Source organism: Lepidochelys kempii, chromosome 2 (assembly GCF_965140285.1).
Source record: "Lepidochelys kempii isolate rLepKem1 chromosome 2, rLepKem1.hap1, whole genome shotgun sequence".
NCBI lineage: Eukaryota > Metazoa > Chordata > Testudines > Cheloniidae > Lepidochelys > Lepidochelys kempii.
The window spans coordinates 69423021-69445099 of NC_136381.1; the positions used below are offsets into that span (position 1 = coordinate 69423021).

The 22079-nt window shown below is 43.4% G+C and overlaps 1 protein-coding gene across 1 annotated transcript in view; it reads right to left on the reverse strand.

The window, feature by feature from the left end:
* The window catches only part of RP1 (RP1 axonemal microtubule associated), a 295040-nt gene that overhangs the window by 225743 nt on the left and 47218 nt on the right, over window positions 1-22079 (reverse strand). Inside the window, exons 8-15 of the mRNA XM_073329615.1 lie at window positions 12840-12915; window positions 11195-11271; window positions 11060-11091; window positions 10777-10906; window positions 6187-6287; window positions 3188-3361; window positions 2153-2365; window positions 1500-1677 (exon numbers count right to left, since the gene is read on the reverse strand). Coding sequence (XP_073185716.1) covers window positions 1500-1677; window positions 2153-2365; window positions 3188-3361; window positions 6187-6287; window positions 10777-10906; window positions 11060-11091; window positions 11195-11271; window positions 12840-12915 — 981 coding nt within the window. The remainder of the gene's footprint in view (window positions 1-1499; window positions 1678-2152; window positions 2366-3187; window positions 3362-6186; window positions 6288-10776; window positions 10907-11059; window positions 11092-11194; window positions 11272-12839; window positions 12916-22079) is intronic.

The following is a 22079-nucleotide window of genomic DNA, read 5'->3' on the forward strand; positions in this document are numbered from 1 at the left end:
AGCCTAGCTTTTTTTATACCATTCTTAAAGAGGTAGGAAGGACTACCTCTTACCCATATAACACCCTTCTCTCATAATAATAATGACAATGACTCTGGTGGCACTGGGACCTAGACAAGTATGACTTCAAGCACTGCCACTTAGACAGTCCAACATTTCCCCCCCCTACACACACATCTCAGTGTGTCTGTGCCTAATGCAGCCCATAAGGTACAGCAGTTATATATTAATTTTAAAAGGCAATCCCAAATTAATGTCTTTTAGTTCCTGAAGACTAGTTTCATGTTCCCATTTATCTGAATGTCCATGTAAAAAGCATTTCTGTTTTAAACTTCTCCTTCTTTGCCTCATAAAAAAGAGGACATTAAGTGAAAAAAGATAAAAACTGATCAACAAATTCTGGTCATTTGCTCCAGATTGTCAGCATCACAGAAATGTTATCAATATTTAGCAAGATTGCCGCTCCTAGTAGACATTCCAACAGAAACTCAGAGATGTACATTTTCAAATCTATTCCATAGTTTACTCATGATGAGACTTTGTACTGTGCGTTGTACTGTTTACACTTTCTGACTGTTGAGCAGAAGTGCTTATTTTCTTTTGAACTGGCCTGCAGACAACTACAGTGTGTGTTAAAGCTACAGTTCAATGAAGGGGGCAGATACTCATGAGGAAGTACAGCTTTGTGGCTCGGGCAGAGGACTCAGAGATCTGGGTTCTAACTCCTGACAGACTTTCTGTGTGGAAGTTCCCCATCTGTAGAAACAGGGATAATAATATACCTCACAAGGATGTTGTGATACTTAATTCATTAGTTTTTATGGAGGTGCTTTGATGCCATGATTAAAGCAACACAGAAATGTATAAAAACAAAGCTGTCAGGTCTGCATAGTTAGCAGCCACTGACAGTGGAGCAGATTCTCCACTCTGCTCCATTCACACTTTGGGGATTTCCGGAGTGAGAGTGTCCACTCCAGATATACAACCAGCCTACCTGGCTCCTATGCCATATTTCTTGCAGTCTCCAGCAGTGAGGGGCATATTGAAGTTACAGAGGGGGTATGGCCAGAGCACATTCAAGTTGTATTCAGCTGGGGAGCAGTTTCTTGGGAACTGCTGCCAGCTGGCACATGGTAGAGCTGCCCCCAGGCTACTCTAACCAGTGACTGGAGTTGGGCAGAGAATCAGGGAGCTGTAATAACCAGATGTTATGACCATTGTTTTTATCCACATACTCAAAGTTTCATTTATTCAGCAAAAAAAACAATTTTTTTTTCTTTTAACTCCTGAGTTGGTAAAATGAGGTATAAAAATTACCAATGTATATGGGAGGAATTAGTTGCAAGTAGGATATGTTTCTCATTTAAAACGTTCAAGATCAAATTTTCAAGTCTGGTCTCTATATTTTTGCCTTAAACTTTGTGGTCATAAATATTTACATGTACAGCTATAAATATGTGAAATACTCAGTGGTTTGTTTAGTATTCAAAGTTGCATACATTTGATGACTCGTGGGTAGAACAAAATGTTTCTCTCTCCAGTGTGAACAACTGGCTTGGTCTGGCCATCTGGTTGGAGACCAACATACATTCCTCTGTTTTGAACAGATTCTAGACTCACAGATCCACTTTCTAAGTTCTTCTCAATTTTAAAGTGACAGTACACATCACCCGTCCCCTAAAAAAAATGAAATATAGAAATGTGAGTTCAACAATTGAATGTGATACGCAGTTGGAAAACTTTAAAATAAAAACTTGAATATTTGTGTCAATTCAGTTTGTTTTTTAAGTTTTTAGCATACTGTTGTCTAACTGTTCCATCCTATAAATATAGCCTCATGTTTGGACCTATTTATTCCTTTGTGATCAGAAATAGAGATATAATGATCCGAATAAGGGAAATATCATGCATGAGACAGAGAGTTCTGATTCATGTAAAGGTTTAGGCAAAGGCTAAACTTATTCAAAGCAGAGTTTCCCAGTTCTGCAAGTTTTATGGCTGCATGGGAGGTGTAAAAAGTCTCTATTTTAGACAACAGAGGGTAATGCAGTTTATTATTTTACTGACTTTAAAGATTTTATTCCTTCCCCTCTGGCATTGGCAAGTTACTTATAAAAATTTTAAAAGGCAAATATGAACAAGAACTGCTTACTGTTCCATTACACTCGCCATCCTTGATCCTCAGATACATTCTTGGGTTTTTCAGACTCTCAATCATGCAAATTCCAGAGCTGATTTTATGCACTTTCCAATAGGATTCTTCAGATTGCTTTCCTGCTCCACTGCAGCTCCCATCAGGCCTGAGGCAGAGAGCCTGGTAGAGACTTGTGGTGAGCTGGATTATGGCACCGTTGTGGAACACACCCTACAAATCGAAAGATAAAAATATCCATTTGTAAATTACATGGCTTCCCCAACCCCCTTTGATTTGTCACCTTAATACACTCCATCATTTGGCAATAGTTGTACCTTTACATTAGCAATTAAGCAGAAGATGTGAATTATTTTTTTCAAACTACTGCAGGCACATTTCCATGTATAAGGTGGAAAGAGAAGGAGTCCTTGTGGCACCTGAGAGACGAACCCATTTATCTGAGCATGAGCTTTCGTGAGCTACAGCTCACTTCATCCGATGCATACTGTGGAAAGTGGAGAAGATCTTTTATACACACAAAGCATGAAAAAAATTGTGTGTATAAAAGATCTTCTCCACTTTCCACGGTATGCATCTGATGAAGTGAGCTGTAGCTCACGAAAGCTCATGCTCAAATAAATGGGTTCGTCTCTAAGGTGCCACAAGTACTCCTTTTCTTTTTGCGAATACAGACTAACACGGCTGTTACTCTGAAACGTATAAGGTGGTAAGTGACGCAAGTACATTTTTGTCACTAATCATATAAGTGTTCCTTCGACTAGCAAGCTGTTGTCTCCTATGCAAACAATTTTCCATCCAGCTCTGTTGTGTATACCACCCTGGTTTTGGAAGGTATGTTGACTATCTGTGACTTCCTCAGGGTTCACATCATGATATCGCCCTGATAAACTGTAGTCGCAGTCTTTAGCTCCACCTAGTGGGAGGAGATCACTTTCAACTTTCAGTTTGCTGGGATGTGTTCAAGTCCAGTGGGCTTTACAAGAAAAAACTATTTGCAGTTTAGTTTCCTTGATCTCGCTTCCCCAACCTTACCTTCACATGCACACCAAATTCTTTCAAGAGTCCTGCATAGCCTACTGTATCATCGGCTACTTTGCCTTGAAGACTGAATGTAATCATGTGCCCTGGATTCCGGGCTGATTCCAGAATTGCACAGCGATTTGGCTGAACATAAACTTGAAGCTCACAGAGAGTATCTTCATTGTTCTAACATAAGAAAAGCAGGAATAATCAATTATATGAACCACTAGATATAAGTAATATGAAAGAGAAGTCACGCCATGGGGTCTCTATTTCTGTACCTCTATTAATTCCTCCTGGTGCCAGAAACATATTGCTATTAGCCATAAAGATCAACCTAATATGGAAATTCTCAAATTTGTTTTTGAGCTTGAAATTCTAAAATTGAGAAGCCTGAAACTGGGGACAGAATCTTGAAATAAGACAAGCCTGTTATCTATTTGTAATTATGTTCATTGGGTACAATTTGTTTCCTGGGTTCTGCTAGAGAAAGTCAGGTCAGGAACTGCCAGAGGCAGAACTTCTGCACTGACTGCAGGTACAAGAACTAAGATACTCAGACTCCTTACTGCGGAGGTCTGGGGTCACCTGGTGCAGCCCACAAACTGGACTGAGTCAGAAGAGAGGGTGCAAGGCCAGGGCTCCCAGGAAATGCACTCGGAATATCTTTCAGGTACCTTTCACCAGCAGCAGCAGCACTGTGGCCCCCCACATCAGGGTTTATATTGCTCTCCCTGGATAAACATCTAGGGAAGGCAGCAACCCACAGGGACCCAACCAGATGGCTGAATCAGGCTTATTATTTGTATTTGTCTGGTCAGAGTGTAAAGGGCTGTGGATTAATTCCTGGTCCTTTTGCATGAAAGACACTATACACAAAAATACACATTGTATTGGATTTATAACAGAGCTGGGCAAAAATGAAAAGTTTCAAGATTTCAAAGCTATTTTCATTTCACATGGTTCAAAGTGGACTCTTGCTTTTTCAAAAAAAATCATTAAGTTTTTTAATCTAACACATTAAGTTATCTCTCATTTACTGAAAACTCAGGTTTAAGAAAATGAAAAATGTCAATAGCCATTTTAATAACAGTTTTGATAACTTTTAAAATAACAAATTAGATAAAAAGGTTGTTTCCAAGAAAGGCCATTTTTGCATGAAAAAAAACCCTTTTCATTCAAAACATTTCAACGTGCTCTAACTGAAGCTTTTGAGAATAAAAGAAATCATCAGGTGGAATTTAAATGAGACTGTGAAACAAGAGAGCCACAGGACCTTTGATTAAATCTGAAACCTATACAACTGATTACAGTATTACAGTACTGTTTTACTGTTTCTTCCAAGGATCACAAAGTGCTTTAATAATTAATTAATTAATCCTCACAACTCCCTTATGAAGAAGTGTTTTATTACTATATGCAATTTAGAATTGGTAAACTGAGGCAGAGACGTTAAGTGGCTTGCTCAAGATCCAAAAGAAAAAGTCAGTGACAGAGGTGGAAATAGAAGAACAGTATCCTTTCACCCTATTTGTAATGATGTCGAGAACAAGAAAGAGCTGTTCATTGCTGTGTGGAACAGGAACAAGAAGAGTTTGCACCATTTGTTCTGTGGCTTGAAGCCATTCCCAAATAGGTGTCCAATTCTGCAAGGTGCTGAGTAAATTCTTCTGCTAAAGCCGATGTATATTATATAAAGGAGGCTTGTGGCCTGTTTTGACCACTAGGTTACTTGCTTCTCAAATAAGGGAAAGCAAAACACAGTTGGTTCCATACTCAGTGAAACACAGTTCTATCTTCCAGAACCCCACTTGCCTAATCACATGCTGTGAGTGCTGTGACAGAGTGATGCGGGGCTTGGCTTCCAGGAGGAAGACTCTTTCCCGTTGAGCTCAGTATCTCTACAGGAGTTGGGAGAAGAGAAAGAGAAAGAAAAGGGACAGAGGCCGTCTCTTCTGTAGTGCAGAAAGTCCACTGGTGAAGACGTTAGATAAAGGAGGGAGCCAAAGAGGAGGATAGAAAGGAGCCTATTTACTGAAGATCTCAAGAGTTTACAGGGGAAGATGGAGAGACTCCCTTCTAAAGGAATCCTGGGCTTCATGGGAAATGGGATGAAAGAGCCTCTCTCCTGCAGCACTCAGGAGCTCCATTCTTTAAAAATCTCTCTAACATAGAGCTCAAGAGCTTTGCAGGTTGACGAGGGGATGGAGCAAGGTCTCTCCCTTTCCCACCTCCAAACTGAGGTTGCCTAGGCTGTATCTTCTGGCCCTTGATCTGCTTGTTGATTTGACCAGGGCTGTGGAAGAACCCTCCCCATAAGTTGACTAAATGGGATCCAGTTTCTTTGGTTCACACCTAGTAGGACTTACAAGGTTTCACGTGCTTGACTTTCCAAGAAGCTTGAGGTCAGGAAAACATGTAGACAAGCAAGCAAGTAAAACCAGTACTAATCTGTTGCTGTTGACAAAAATCTACCTTTGAGGAGAGGATGAGAGAGCAGGGATCAAGCTAGGCTTGGAACATTAACTTGCAACAAGCCTTGAAAGGCAGGTTAGTTACAAAAAGTGATAGGGAAATAAATGGATATTTACAATTAGCACTTGGCACTGATAATTATCCAAGGAGAGGAGATGCCAGGGCATGCCAGATATGTTGTCAACATTTGATTAGCTGGTATAAACAATGAAACACAGCTCATAATTTTAAGGTTGTATAAATCAAATACTTCTCAATGAGCCATTGAAAATATTAAATGAAATACTAAGTGAGATGCAGGAGGAAAGAGTAAAAATATAAATAGATAGGCACCAAAGCAGAATCCAAACTTTCCAGATCTTTGGCAAGTTCAAACTTCAGATTTTGGTTTTGCAACTTGGCCACATCTCTGATTGGAAGTACCTGCTACTTATTAGTACAGAGAACAAAAGCTGCATTATATTTAATATATTTATAAATAATTAATAAATAATAATAATCCTGAAACAATTAAAAGCAATAAGGCAATTTCATACCATTCCAGTGACATAGCCATTGTCAAGAGCAAGGGCAAGATGTGGCATCTGATGACTCTTAAATACATGTGCGTTTCTTTTGACAGTCACATCAAAAAGACCTAAAGAGTTTTGGGGAGAAAAAAAGTAAAGCCACAGATGTATTCAAACTCATTTTTACATCTAATACCCACAAGTGACTTCTGATTTGGCAAAGACATTATCTGACAGGGAAGAGGCTGAATTAAAAAAATTAGTAATTAGAACTGAGGAAAAATTTGGACTCTAATCAACAGATCGCCTCCCAGTTCATTTGGGGAAGCTTATAAAGTCACTGCCAGAGAGCTATCAGCGAAGCTCAAAAATCTCTTGGTAAGAGTAGATTTATTGTTTGTGAAATATCAAAACAAAATAATACCCCATCCCAATACCCCAAAAAGGGAGCCAGGGACTCGATGAAGTGTACTGGAGGCCTCACTATGGCTAATTGATTTTATGTGGAAGACACACAGATACCACAAAAAGAAAAGCAGGACTTGTGGCACCTTAGAGACTAACAAATTTATTTGAGCATAAGCTTTCGTGAGCTACAGCTCACTTCATCGGATGTATTCAGTGGAAAATACAGTGGGGAGATTTATATACACAGAGAATATGAAACAATGGGTGTTACCATACACACCAGCAACCACACACCACACAACAGAACCACTAACCCAGGAACCTATCCTTGCAACAAAGCCCGTTGCCAACTGTGTCCACATATCCATTCAGGGAACACCATCATCGGGCCTAATTACATCAGCCACTCTATCAGAGGCTAGTTCACCTGCACATCTACCAATGTGATATATGCCATCATGTGCCAGCAATGCCCCTCTGCCATGTACATTGGCCAAACTGGCTATGTCTCTACATAAAAGGATCAATGGACACAAATCAGACGTCAAGAATTATAACATTCAAAAACCAGTTGGAGAACACTTCAATCTCTTTGGTCACTCGATTACAGACCTAAAAGTGGCAATTCTTCAACAAAAAAACTTCAAAAACAGACTCCAACGAGAGACTGCTGAATTGGAATTAATTTGCAAACTGGATACAATTAACTTAGGCTTGAATAAAGACTGGGAGTGGATGGGTCATTACACAAAGTAAAACTATTTCCCCATGTTTAATCCCCCCCCCCCGCTGTTCCTCAGACGTTCTTGTCAACTGCTGGAAATGGCCAACCTTGATTATCACTACAAAAGGTCCCCGTTTCCCCCCCCCCCCCCCGCCCGCTCTCCTGCTGGTAATAGCTCACCTTACCTGATCACTCTCATTACAGTGTGTATGGTAACACCCATTGTTTCATGTTCTCTGTGTATATAAATCTCCCCACTGTATTTTCCACAGAATGCATCTGATGAAGTGAGCTGTAGCTCACGAAAGCTTATGCTCAAATAAAATTGTGAGTCTCTAAGGTACCACAAGTCCTCCTTTTCTTTTTGCGGATACAGACTAACACGGCTGATACTCTGAAACAGATACCACAGTGAAGGGCAGCAGTATACAATCCTAAGGTAGATAGGGAGATAAAATCTATTTCTTTCAGCAGAATTCTATTTATTATTTGTAAAAACAAATTTTGCAGCATGGCTCTGAATTTCCATATTCTTAAGGTTTACCTCTTCCATGATGCCTCCAAAACCCTTGACAATGGTGAAGCAGTGAAGTGCTTACTGCATTAGCAGTGACAGTTGTTTATTTATTATACTTATAATAATAGCCTTGCCAACAGGGGAACACAAGGAAGCTCCCTGTTGTCTCTCTTCATATACTTAGGGAGAGATTCTCACCCCAATTCTGGCACCTGTGGACCTGATAAAAGGGCTGAAGCAGCATAGCCTCGTATATGTAAGGGGAGGATTCCCCCAGCACAGGCAATATGGAAGATAATTCCCAGTATAGAGATGTGCCAGAGTGGGCCTGGGGGCAAGAGGTGTGGGTTTGGGGCAGGGTGCAGCACACAGCAGTACAGAGATTCTAGACATCACTGTGGCTCATAGGGCATCGCAGGGGGCTGCCATAACTCAGACAGGCTCCAGGGCCACGTTATTCCTGGGGCCTCTCCAGTCCCTGGAGCAGCTCTGGATCAGGAGGGTGCTAGGGTGACTGACAGTCACCTTATCCCCTCCCTCTTGGGCTGAGAGTTCTGGGCTGTGCTTCTTAGAGTACAATGTTCAGTGCTTTTCACAATGGAGCCTCAATCCCTAACTGGGGCCTCCAGACACTACCACATTATAAATATATACATAAAAAACACTGTACTTTCCCTAAATGCATGTAGCTCCCACTGATAGCAATAAATACAGTGAGTCAAACTCAACCCTGGTGCAATTCCACTGTGTGTCATTTCTCTCCCATAGGCCTTTTCTATCACTCTGATGGGCCCACTTGCAGTGCAAGGTACTACTCAGAATGGCAGAATCTGGCCCAGAGATTTTATCTATTGACTAATTTTGTTCCATTCATAATAAAATAGATCTGTTGCAACCTGCTGTTTAGTAGTTAAAAAATTAAGCATATTCATTCAGTGAAGCAAGGCTGCATGCACTGTATGCCTATTTAAACTATTGTTCTAACTAGATCAATTACATTCAAGGTAATTATCTCATACATGGGGGCATCTTGCATGCTGACAGTGTTCCTACCTGCCAGAATCAAACCACATCTCAGAAAATAATAATCACAATGGCACTTCTCTTAATGCTTCCAGTTAGGGATAAAAAACCCTGGAAAATTAATAATGCCTGAGCCAAATCCTCAACTGATGTAAATTGCCATTACTCCATCAAAAACACTGGAGCTAACCTGATTTATACCAGCTGAGGATCTGATCCGAAGTTATTAATAAATTGTTCCTTGTGATCCCACCAACATTTGAAAGACAGGAAAGTTTCAGCCCAAGTAGCTTCCACGAAAGTTGCTTACTATGAAAGATAAGTAGATGGTGCTTCTCTTTGGAAACTTCATTCTTAACGGTGAGTGCAAGGAACAGTACCCCAAGATGAAAAATGAAGCCACAAGTCTCACATCAGCTCCTGTACAGAGCTAGTCTACAGTAATGTGCATGTATTTAACCCAAACAAACGTTCAAGGGAAATTTTGAGGGGTAGAGACGTATTCTTCATGCCAAGAAGTGTACGTAGCTCTGTGCCTACATTTGACATCACAATTGTGCTAGCTGCATGCTTTATTTACATGGTCATTTGCCGTAACTGTGTGTGCAGTTGTGGTACCTGCACAATTACACACAGACTGAAAATACTACTCACTGAAAATTAGAACATGACATGCATGATGATTTTACTTCTGTGTAAAATTAAATGTACAGAAAGTGCTATAAATTTAATGTGTTTATATGTTTAAAAAACTTCCATGCAGAAGTCCACATATGCACATGAAGGAAAGTGTATGCAGATGCAACAGTCCACAGTAAGCAGACAGCAGTGTAAATTTGTATTCTGCATGCAAAATGATTATGAACTCTGTGGTGTCATGTGGAATTGAATCAAACATAATCCATCAGTCCAAGCTATAGTGTTAAAAATTGAACAGATTTGCTTATTGCCTCAGTGCAGACTAGGAGACCTGGTTCATGTAAGGAGGTTGATTTGGAGGTTTACCCAGTAGTTCACAGTTTATAATCATAAAATGAAACTCCCTGAAACTCCCTGGATTTCCAGGATGCTCTCATGCTGGGTAACTGCATTTAGGGATTTGGAATGCTCTGAAATTTAAGGCAATTCTTAGAGATTTGATTAATTCAACATTCTGAGTCACTGAATAATTGCACTCCAAGAGCAACCATGATAACTAAAAAGGGATCTTTCTGAAAATAAAGTAAAACCCATATTCCATGCCTATCAGATTTTATTTATCTACCTGTGGACAGTCCTGCACGGAGAAGATTACTTGAGGAGTTATTCACATGGGGGTTTTCTGCCCCAATTTCTCAGAGACATCCCACAGGTAATTGCTGGGAATTTGCTCATTGCCTTGAAGGCTCTCTCAAGTATGTCCTTCAAGGTTCTGTTCTGTTCAGAGCATAGGAGAGGCCACTTGGGAGAGACCTGAGACATTTTGGGTTGCACTGCCATAATGTACATGACAACAAGCTCTTAATCTCATTTTCTCAAACACTTGTAACACAGTTCTTTCTCCTTGCCAGAGAGAGCTGAGGCTTGAATGGGAGTGAGTTGGCTGAAGCTAAGCCAGATAAGATGGAAATGATACTGGTAGAGAGGGGTACCTGCCTCAGTTGTTGAGAGGGTTTTACCACCCTTACCATGGAGATCTGCATTCTGAATCACTAAACCATCACGTGAGAACTAGATTCTATTTAATAATGGGAAGCCATTGTGAGATGTTCTTTTACAACAAAACCAAGTGGCTTTTACTATTAATAGTTTTAAATGCTTTCAAGAGTAAGAACATTCATGGTTGCCATTCTCTGCTCCTGATAGAATTAATTTTGAATCTTATACATGACACACGCAATGATCTGATGATGCCCTCCTTCCTCGTGCTGTTCACCCACACGTCCCCATCTGGTAAATATTTTACCATATTTGTCCTTCTTGTCACCAAGTGCATCAACTGTGCCATCTGGACTGAGGCGTATGAAACCATGGGTAAGCCTGCTGTAGAACTGAAGAGTGTTGCCTTTCTGAAACTTCCATCTTTCAGCAGCCCACTGGTTATATTTTTAAAAGAAGGAAGAAAAGAGCCCTTATGAGAAGATACAGGAAGAAAACTTCACATACAGAAATAACTATTGACCTGATTTTCCCTAGAACAGACTATGTATACTGCCAAATCAATTTTTTAAAAGAGAAAAAATCTTTACGTTTTCCTCTCTCTTGAGTTCCAGCTCTTGCCCTGCAGAGATAGAGAGAATGTGATCAGTTTACACAGTATCCTGGCCATCCTTTGACACAGTCACAGTGACAAGGGACTCTCTTCTGCATTGTTTTATGCTTACTTGCAGAGAAGGTGGTGGTGTCAGTGATATTTAGTTCTCTTACAATTTTACCATCCTCTTCCCCTTGATCTAGCCATCTTTGGAGAGAAACAGAACCCATTCTGTTTATATAGTTTTGATCTCAAACCCAGCAATATTTTTGTCACAATGTTTACACATTACATTTTAATATTTTGTGCACTGAGGCCCTGAACCAGCAAAGCACTTAAGCATGTGCTTAACTTTAAGCATGTGAGAGTTTCCATTGCTCACTTTTTTAAAGTTATATGTGTGCTTAAGCACTTTTCTTGATCAGGACCTAAAGGCCCAAGTCAGCCTGCCTACCTGGGGATCTCAACTAGTATTCCAATGCTAGGGATCAGTAATAGCAGATCCACTGACCACACTGTCTGCCCCCAAAAGGCTACTGCGGGGAGCTCAGCTGTACAGATTCCTAAAATTGCCTCTCATGAAGCAAATTTCTTGCAGGCAACACCATCCTCCCCACCCCCAACCCATTCAGTTGAAACTGTGCCATTAAAACTAAAAAAGGCTTTATTGTCTTCTTACTTACACTCAGTAAATTAGAGATAACTCAGTTAAAATCAAAGGAGTTGAACCATTGTAAAAATGATGTCAGTGAGAGGTGTATCAAGCCCTACAACCACACAGAGGATTTTTCTGTGTGAAACAGATTTCAACAGTCCCTGAATTATTTATGAAACTAGCATTGTATTTCAAGCTCTCTCCGTAGCAGTTCATTTTACCTACAATACTGAATCAAAATTAGGTCACGCTAAGAGGAGGTGCTATATCAGATGGGCAGAAAGCCCACACGCACACATAAATCAATTTCAGGGTACACATCAATCACTCAAAGCTGACTTGGGCACTTATTTATTCACTTGTAGAAGTGAAAGGAGGACACAGAATTGAGGTGCCATTGGCAAGTTGTAGCTGGATTCATACATGACTGGACTTTACAAATTCCTAATATTTGTACTGATTTTTATTAATATGACTTTCCATAAGCTATTTGTGAGTTACTTGATAGTAGATAAAATTAGAAACGAGCACGGGAGTAGCAGATTCAGAGCAGAAGAGACCACAGGGGAAGCAGCAGGGAAATTGGGATTGCTTCTAGTTCTGCTGCTGCTCAGTGACAGGTTTGAGGTGGACAGGGGAAGGACCAGCCACTCAGATACACCTCATGAGAACTGAAAGCCTGATCCTGAGTCCACTGAAGTAAATGCCAAAGCTCCCCTTGATATTGTCAATGGTGCAGAATTACCCTTAGAGAGAGAGCAACCCACTCAACTGAAAAGTATTGGCTTGGATATAGGGAGAGGTGGATCAGCTGATGTCAGATTCAAAATGTCAGATGAGGTGATGTGCCAGCCAGCAGCTGCTGAACGTTGTAGCAGTTTGGGGTGGAGACACCTTACATAGAATGTTTCAATGCTCAGTCAATGGTTAAATGTATCACAGGTCTGAAGTGACCAGATGTTGTTACCATCTTATGACTGTTTGGCAGAGTATGTAAAAGGAGTTGGATCATCTCAATTCGATTCTCGGGGGACAAGCACCTCACAAATCACCCCTGACTGGAGAAGTCACGAACAACTAGTTGTTATTACAACATAACCCATTTGAAAACACCACCAACCTGTGACAAAGAAAAGAATAATCCAGGTCTGTGACAGGATCCTTGACTACAATCTTCTCCAGAAACCATCCATTTCCTATGAACAAAATAAAAACAAAGTACATCCTAAAATAAAAATTTTCTGTGCGTGTGTGTGCGTGGATGCATGCACGTGCATACACACACACACACTCATATATCTGGCCGGATTCTGATTTAAGTTACACCATCTTAAATCAAGGGTAACTCCACTGAATTCACAGAGCTATGTCAATGTCAAACCAGTTTAAGTCAGATCAGAATCAGACCCAGTAACTTTAAATACAAATGAATATAACATCAGCACCATGGAAGGAGTCACTCCCTGATATACAGTAGTGCTCATCATTTTTCTGTAATTACATTAAGGTCCTTGTCAGGGTTGAATGCTTTCAGAGCAATCCCTCGTGAGCCTGCATGTGTATTGCTCATAGCTCCCACTCAGACTCTTGCAGCAATTACCCAGACCAGATTAGGTCAAAGCACATACTCCTTTCTGGGGGGGTCTGGTTTATTAACTACATCCACAAAGTGTAACTCACCATTTTAGTCACTCAAATACATACGTTCTCTGGATCCATATAACAGTCCAGGCATGTTTTCTTGCCCCTGTTCAGGAGCTCCCCATGCCCCCATCACCCCAAGTCCCCTTCTTGGAGCTGGGTTGTAGTTCAAAGAGTCACTCCCTCAAGACAGGAGTCCCCCAGCCAGCTCTCCTTCTTGGATCTGGGGTTGTAACTTAGGTCTTGTAGGTCCTTAGCCAGCTTCTCCTTCAGCTGGCCCCTTTTCCCCAATTAGTCCTTGGGGGGAGGGATAGCTCAGTGGTTTGAGCACTGGCCTGCTTAAACCCAGAGTTGTGAGTTCAATCCTTGAAGGGGCCATTTAGGGATCTGGGGCAAAAATTGGAGATTGATCCTGCTTTGAGCAGGGGGTTGGACTAGATGACCTCCTGAGGTCCCTTCCAACCCTGATATTCTATGATTCAGCAGGCAGGCCTTCTCTGCTATTAAGGAGGAGGTAGCATATACACTGCTCCCCTTTCTAAAGCTCATCCCAGTTGGCTGGGAGAAGGGGGAACTTTGCCCCACCTGCTCTACGAGACTCCTGGTCCTGGGCCCTTAAAGAAACAGTAGCAAGATTTTCTCTCAACACTACTTATATGCAAGACCACTTCCTCTCGAATCAATATCTTCTAGGACCTTGCATACCAGACCTCCCAAATCTTAAAGAGCCACACCACATGATGGAGGTAGGCTGACCCCAGGCACCACTACCCTTAGGGGGACAGACCGCCTCATCACAGTACAAGCTATTGTAAGGAAAGAAAGATTCACTTCAAAAACTCTCCATTTACAGTCACATATGCTAGAAGCACCAGAGGTGTTAATAGTGGACGGTTGCAGGCTAGTGCAGCTCTTTATCCGTCTCATTTAAAGCATTTAATTTATGTATTTGAGAAGATATTTTCTGAGTCTTTTTAATTCTTTAATATTCTGGTCAAATTATCAATAAAGCTGAACATATCCATATTTTGGATACAATTTGGCAATAACACTGCATCCATTTTTTTAAACATTAATTATCATTGCCAGCAAGGGTACTATCCATTCCCTGCTAGTCCATGGCATTAAATGATGCAATATTCACTTGATGAGTATACATTGTGAGAGACAGTGCAACTCCATGGAATATTTCAGAAGTCCAGGAAGCTGACAGTTTAATCATTAACCAATCTGAGAGGCCCACATTGCCAGCAATTCTAAGGGACTGTATTGACTAGCTCAAAGCAGAATGAAGAAAATTGATTGTTTGACACTACTGATCTGGGCGCATGGCTGTTTCATCATTGCAAAACTCCACGACAGAGACCCATGTTATAATGTGCAGAAACGACAGAGGATAGCAGGCATTTTCCTGAGAGACACTACTGCAGAGGAAGAGTTGATGAGAATGGAGTTCATATGAGAATGGAGATTTTAAGATACAGCCAAACCTGCCGTGAGCAACAAGCCAAATGACTAATTTAAAAAATCAATTGCTTAGAGGAAGTGGGTTTTCCAATAAAAGTGGATTAAGATTGCAAGACTGCATTCAATAGGTCTGGAGACACTTCCTTTGTCTCCCACTCATTTGTCCAGCTTGTCTACTTAGATTGCAAGCTCTCTAGGGCAGGGAATGTCTCACGATGTTTCTGTACAGGGCTTAACACAATGGGGCCCTGATTTAGTCTGGGGTTTCTAGGCATTACTGTAATACAAATAGATATAACAAATAATAATAGTACTAATAGTACTAATAAAAAATAATAATGGTGTGGTCTCTTAAGACAGGAGGTTGCAAAATAAAGACTGCCACTGAAAAACCTATGAGAGGTTGTCTGGAGGAGTGGAAAAGGGGAAGTTACTCACCCTGCAGTAACTGAGGTTCTTCGAGATGTGTGTCCCTGTGGGTTCTCCACTCTAGGTGTCAGTGTGTCCCGGCGCCGTTGATCGGAGATTTTCAGTAGCAGTGCCTGTTCAGGATGCAGGCGCTCAGTTGGTATCTCCCGTCTCGTTGGAATCTTCCTGAGCACCTGGATCCCGTACACACCCCACCCCCACCCCCCCGCCACACACACACACACACACACACACACAGTTCCTTCTCTACCATGGAGCAATTATACTAGTACTCCAAAGTAAAGGGGAGGAGGGTAGGGAGTGGAGCACCCACAAGGACACACATCTTGAAGAACTTCAGTTACTGCAAGGTAAGTAATTTCTCCTTCTTCTTCGAGTGCTGTCCCTGTGGGTGTTCCACTCTAGGTGAATGTGTAGCAGTTCCCACTATGGTCAGTAGGACTTTGGAGATATGGCAGTGAGTACTGTAGAGAGTACTGTATGGCCTACTATGGTGTCTGCCATGGTATCTTGTGTGATAGCATAGTGTTTGGCAAACGTGTTTTCAGATGACCATGTAGCCACTTTACAGATGTCAGGAATGGGTACATTATGTAGGAAGGCAACGGATGTTGACATAGCTCGAGTGGAATGAGTTCTAATGCCTTCGGGAGGTTGAATATTTTGAATAAGGTAAGAGGATCTGATGCAGTCAGAGATCCATTTGGACAGACATTGTTTAGAGATAGCCGTACCTTTTGATCTTTCGGTGATGGAGACAAAGAGTTGTGGAGATTTTTGAAATGGCTTAGTCCTGTCTAAGTAAAAGGTGATTGCTCGCCTGACGTCAAGAGTATGCAGGGTTGCCTCATGTGGAGTCTTGTGAGGTTTGGGTAAGAAAGTAGGTAAGTATATAGGTTGATTAAGGTGGAAGGTGGATACCACCTTAGGGAGAAATTTAGGATGTGGTCTAAGGGTGACTTTGTCTTTGGAGAAGATTGTGTAGGGAGGATGGGCCATCAAGGCATTTTGCAGGCCCATGGGAAATCGTTTTATGGTGGGCTGGGTAAAGAGTGAATAACCTTCTAACAGGTGATGGAAGGTGGTAAGTGCTGCCAAGTGTACTTTGATGGAGCTGAGCAAAAGTCCATCCTGTTTTAATTTCAGGAGGTAGTCTAGAATGTTAGGGAGGGTCACCGTATTGGGCATTCACCAGAGGGTGAAACGCTTTCACTTCTGCAGGTAAGTTTTACTAGTGGAGTCTTTTCTACTGTGCAAGAGGACATATCGGGCTTGCTTGGAACAGGCTAGTTCATGGGTTTGGAACCATAAAGGAACCAGGCTGTCAGGTGGAGCTTTTGGAGTTGAGGGTGAAGAACCCATCCGTTGTCCTGGGAAAGGAGATCTGGCCTGTTGGGGAGAGCCCATGGATGACGGGAGGACACGTGGAGTAGGTAAGGATACCATGTCTGTCTCGGCCAACCCGGGACAATAAGGATGACCCGGGCCTTGTTGTCTACAATCTTTCGAAGAACGCTGTGTAGCAGAGGGATTGGTGGGAAGGGGTACAGGAGAGAGCTGTTCCACGGGATGAGGAATGCGTCTCCTAGGGATGCAGTCCCGAGTCCAGCTCTGGAGCAAAACAGCCAACATTTTCAGTTCTGGGTTGTGGCAAAGAGGTCTATTGACGGGGTGCCCCAGAGTGAGAAGAGCTGTTGAAGTGTTGCGGGGTGAAGTCCCCATTCGTGTTCTGTCAACAAGTGCCTGCTGAGTGTGGCAGCAGTAGTGTTGTGGCAGCCTGGTAGGTAGGAAGCGATGATTTGTATTTGATGTTGTATGCACCAATTCCATAGTCGGATGGCTTCCATGCAAAGGGAATGTGATCGGGCTCCCTCTTGTCTGTTGATGTAAAACATACATGCTATGTTGTCTGTTAAGACCCGAATAGATTTGTTCTTTATGAGGGGAAGAAAGTGAAGGCATTCTTGCCTCACTGCTCTGAGCTCTAAGAGATTTATGTGTAGGTGCGTCTCTGATGCAGACCACCGGCCTTGGGCCCTGTGTCCCCCTAGATGCGCTCCCCAACTGATTAGGGAAGTGTCCGTGGTGAGCATGAGCATTGGGGATCGTTGCTGGAAGGAAACCCCCGTGCACAGGTTTTCTGGTCTTGTCCACCAATGTAGGGAAGCTAGAATATTGGGAGGAGGAGTTAGCAGTGTCCCTAAGGTGTGTCTGTTGGGTTTGAAATTCGAACTGAGCCAGCCCTGAAGACATCTCATGTGTAGCCTGGCGTGCTGGACCATGAAGGTGGTGGCTGCTATGTGACCAAGGAGCTGTAGACAGATTCTTGCCTGTGTCCTGGGATGAATAGAGAGCGTGCATATGAGCTGTGTGATTGTGAAGAATCTGTGATATGGGAGCAAGACACTGCTCTGGATTGAGTTGAGATGAGCTCCGATTAACTCAATCTGTTGTGTAGGTGTCAGGTGGATTTTTGGATGTTTATTTGGAGGCCTAGGCTGTGAAAAAGGGAGATGGTGAAATGGGTAGCTTGAAGTGTCTCACCATAGGAGTTGCACTTGATGAGGCAATCATCCAGCTAGGGGAAAAGTGTGATCCCATGTTTGTGGAGGTGAGCCACAACCACAGCTAGAGTTTTGGAAAAGACTCTCAGCACTGTGGAGAGACCGAAAGGAAGAACTCTGTATTGAAAATGGTCGTGACCTATTGTGAATAGCAGGAAGCGTCTGTGAGCTGGATGAATTGATATATGTAAATAAGCATCCTGTAGGTCCAGGGCTGTGAACCAGTCCCCTTGATCCAGTGCAGGAATTATTGTGCCCAGTGTGACCATCTTGAATGTTTGTATCCTCACAAATTTGTTCAGTCGGCATAGATCTAGTATAGGCCTCCATCCCCAGGTCTTTTTCTGGGTCAGGAAGTAATGGGAGTAGAATCCTTTCCCTTGATGTTGTGTTGGCACAGATTCCACTGCGCCTAGCTGGAAAAGGTGAGCCACTGATACGCGAAGTAGGTGCTCATGAGAGGGGTCCCTGAAGAGAGACGGGGAAGGGGGAAGGGTAGGAGGATAGGATATGAATGGGATAGAGTAACCAGACTGAACTATTTCAAAGACCCAGCGGTCCTGTGTAATACACTGCCAGGCATGTTGGAAACTCTGGAGGCGGTGGCCAAACAGGCAAGTAGGCTGTGGAATCAAGGGGTTGTCACGCAGACCCTCGACCAACGTTTCAAAATTGTTGTTTATTCCCGGATGGATGGGAGGTGGTTGCTTGAGCTTGATTTTGTCTGCACTTAGGGGGCTAGCACGATTCCTATTTATATCATATGGTTTGGGTTGAGGCCAATCATATTGTTGTGTGTGCTGCCTTTGGTAGGGTTGGTATTGTTGTCTCCTGGGAAGAGATGGGTGAATACCCAGAGTGCGCAGTGTCGCTCTAGAATCTTTCATGGTGTGAAGTAGTTCGTCGGTTTATTTGGAAAACAGTTTGTCTTTATCAAAGGAGAGGTCCTCCACATTGGTCTGCAGATCTTTAGGGATGCCAGATGCAGAAAGTCATGAAGATCTGCGCATAACCACAGCAGTTGCAGAAGTACGGGCTGCTGTGTCTGCCGTGTCTAAAGAGGCTTATAGGGCCTTTCTGGAAATCAGTTGGCCCTCGCTCAGAATTGATTTAAAGTCTGCTCTCCTATCCTCTGGAATGTAGGAGGCAAATTCAAAAAGTTTATTGTAGTTATCAAAGTTGTAGCTGGCGAGGAGTGCAGGGTAGTTTGCAATCCTGAATTGTAGAGTGGAGGATGTGTAAACCTTGTGACCCAAGACATCAAGGCGTTTAAGGTCCTTGTCTTGCGGGGTGGGCTGATATTGTGGCTGTTTCGTCCTTTGTGCAACTGCATCCATGATGAGAGAGTTCGGTTGTGGGTGAGAAAATAGGAAGTCAGCATCCTTAGCAGGAACATAATATTCATGTTCGGCCTTTCTGCAGGTTGGTAATAAAGAAGTTTGCCAGAGAGTGTCAGCTGGTTCCAGGAGTGCTTCATTTATAGGTAGCGTGATCTTTCAGGGTGCAGAGGGTTGAAGGATTCTGAGGAGTTTGTGTTGTGTCTCCTGAACCTCTTCTAGGGGGATGTCTTGACTGAGTTCCACCCTCTTGAAAAGCTCTTGAAATTGTTTACAGTCATCCATGTTCTGTGGAGGCGGGAGGGGGAGGGCTCCGTCTGGAGCAGGTGGAGAATTTAGGGTTCGGTGAGTCAGGTTATGGTTCGTAGCTCACATTCTCAGGAGGGGGTTCAGGTACTCTAGAAGTGGACGGAGCTGAAGATCAAGGCACAGAAGCAGGTAGTGATTTTGTGGAAGAGGTCTGAGGATGAGTGGTAGGAGGATGTGGCCAAGCATACCACTGAGGCCAAGGCACAGGGTAGGAGAACCCAGGTGCTGTCCATGGGGGGGCAAAGTAGGGAAACTGAGGCTGGTGGCTGTGGACCATAGCCTGAGGTGGAAGAGGTTCTGGTGGAGGAGGAGAGGCAGGTGAGGAGAACTCCGCCTAGTGCTGTATATCGGGTTTGCTGTCAGTGAAGGTACCCAGTGAGAGCGGCTGTTTGAAGAGTGAGCCCTGTGTATCCAGGAGCGGAGAGTTAGGCTCAGGTGGCACTGAGAGGTCACATTCAGTGAGGAACTGCTGCTCCTGCTCCCCGGACTGCACTGAGCCTGGACTGTGCTCTAGCGCGTTAGCAAGTGAAAGTGAAAGTGGTGCTGCGGGTCTGTTGGAGGTGCCCTGCAGGGGGTCCGCTGCTGGTGCCGGGGCAGGAGGCAGGCTCGGTGCCGACGTTTTTCCCGGCACCGGGGCAGAGCGCGCAGTCGGCCCCGCGGCTATTTTTAGCACAGAGGAGGTCGGTGCTGATGTCTTTGTCGGCACCGGGGCAGAGCGCGCAGCTGGCACCGTGGCTATTTTTAGCACTGAGGCACTCGGTGCCACGGAAACCTTCCTGGGACGGGAGGTCGGGTTCCTGCCTCTGCGGTCTGCGGGAGCCGCGGCTGAGGCTTTCGGAAGAGCTGAGGCACCTGCCTGTGGCGCTGTCAGCACAGAGGGTAAGGATCTCGTGGGAGGCCCTTTACCCTTGTCGAAGTCTCTCCCGTGAGACTGCTGTGCTTCTTGCCTCTGCTCCAGAGAGGGTGAAGCAGCGCTCCCAACTGGTTCAGATCTGGCCAGGGACCGTGTAGGAGCGGGTTTAACTTTCCCCATCTCCGGAAGCGGCTGCAGGGATTTTTACATCAGAAGCCTTTTAAGCTGCAGGTCCCTATCGCGCCGAGCCCTTGACTTGAGGCTCGTACAGCTTTGCAGGGATGTGGGTTTCCCCGAGGCACTTCACACAATGTGCATGCCCGTCCGACCATGGCATGGAGTCCTGACAGGAAACACACTTTTTGAATCCTGAAGCCCCTGGCATTGTGAATTGGAAATGGCAGGGGAGAGTGTCTCAGCAAGAGACAAGCCTGAAGCAAAAAGTTTTTGTTGTTTGTTTGGGTTTTTTTGTTTGTTTTTTTTTAACTAAGTCAATAACTATGTAACTACACTATAGGAAGGGAAACAACTGGGATGTAACTAATAACTATTTCTATATTCTTTGTTACTTTTTTCCTACAGAGACCAGGGAAGAGAAGCAGCACTGCCCGGAGGCAGCTGGGGACGGTTGAGAAGAAACTGAGGAGGGTGCGGGACGCAGCTACTCAGGAAGATTCCAACGAGACGGGAGATATGAACTGAGCTCCTGCGTCCTGACCAGGCACTGCTACCCATCAATGGCGCTGGGACGCACTTACACCTAGAGTGGAGCACCCACAGGGACAGCACTTGAAGAAGAACTCAAGGATTTTCCCCACAGCGGGTTTTTCCCTTCTAACCCTGTGGTTCTTAGGGATGTGTCCGTAGGAAAAGGAATTGCTGGGAGGCTACTTTCTTGTGGTCTCCCTTCCATTTAACAGCCTGGTTCAATAACAACTATGTAATCATTAACTGGGTCCTTTCTCAGCAGCTTAGAAGAAGCCAAAGAAGGGATCCAGAGCAAAATATCACAGCTCCCATTCACGATTTTCCTGGATTTCCATGTGAAAATCTGGGAGCAAAGAGGGAACAGTACTATGGAAAGAGACATCTCATCTAACGTGCTCCACCCCTTCCTCTCCCAAAAGTCACCAGGCTCTCTACTTGATGAGTTCCAATCCAGGGGCATCTGTGTAAGGCCAATGAACCAGAGAGACTGTGTGACAGAAGTGCCACTTCTCTCCTTCCATATGGAGAGGGGTTGGGATGTCCTCCACAAGTGAATTAATGTGGGATGATCTAGTAATGAGTGATATTGGGTACACATTGGAGGGATGGGGGGGAGGGAAGGGAGATGGGGAGGTTAACTGTATTACTGCCTGTATCTAAAATTTCAAGACAAAATAAATTGACACCTCTACGAGACACTCTGGCTCAGACTGTCTAGCATTGATGTGTTATAGAGTTTGGTATTCAGCATCAAATAAATCCAAGTCTTGTGATTATTGGCAATTTGGTTCATAGCCCATATCTCCATTAACTGTGTGTACAGCACCTAGCACAATGCCCCTCAAATCCCTGGTTGGGACTTTCAGGCACTACTGCAATTTAAATAATAATGATACTAATAAATTTCATTTACAGCGATAGCCCATCTCTGGAAGACATACAGAATATAAACTGTACAATGAAATATTCAAAGTGCAGAAAAGATAAACAAATTAATTTTTTTCAAAGGGAAATGACAGAATTATAATGTTCAGTACCCTTTTTTTAAAAGT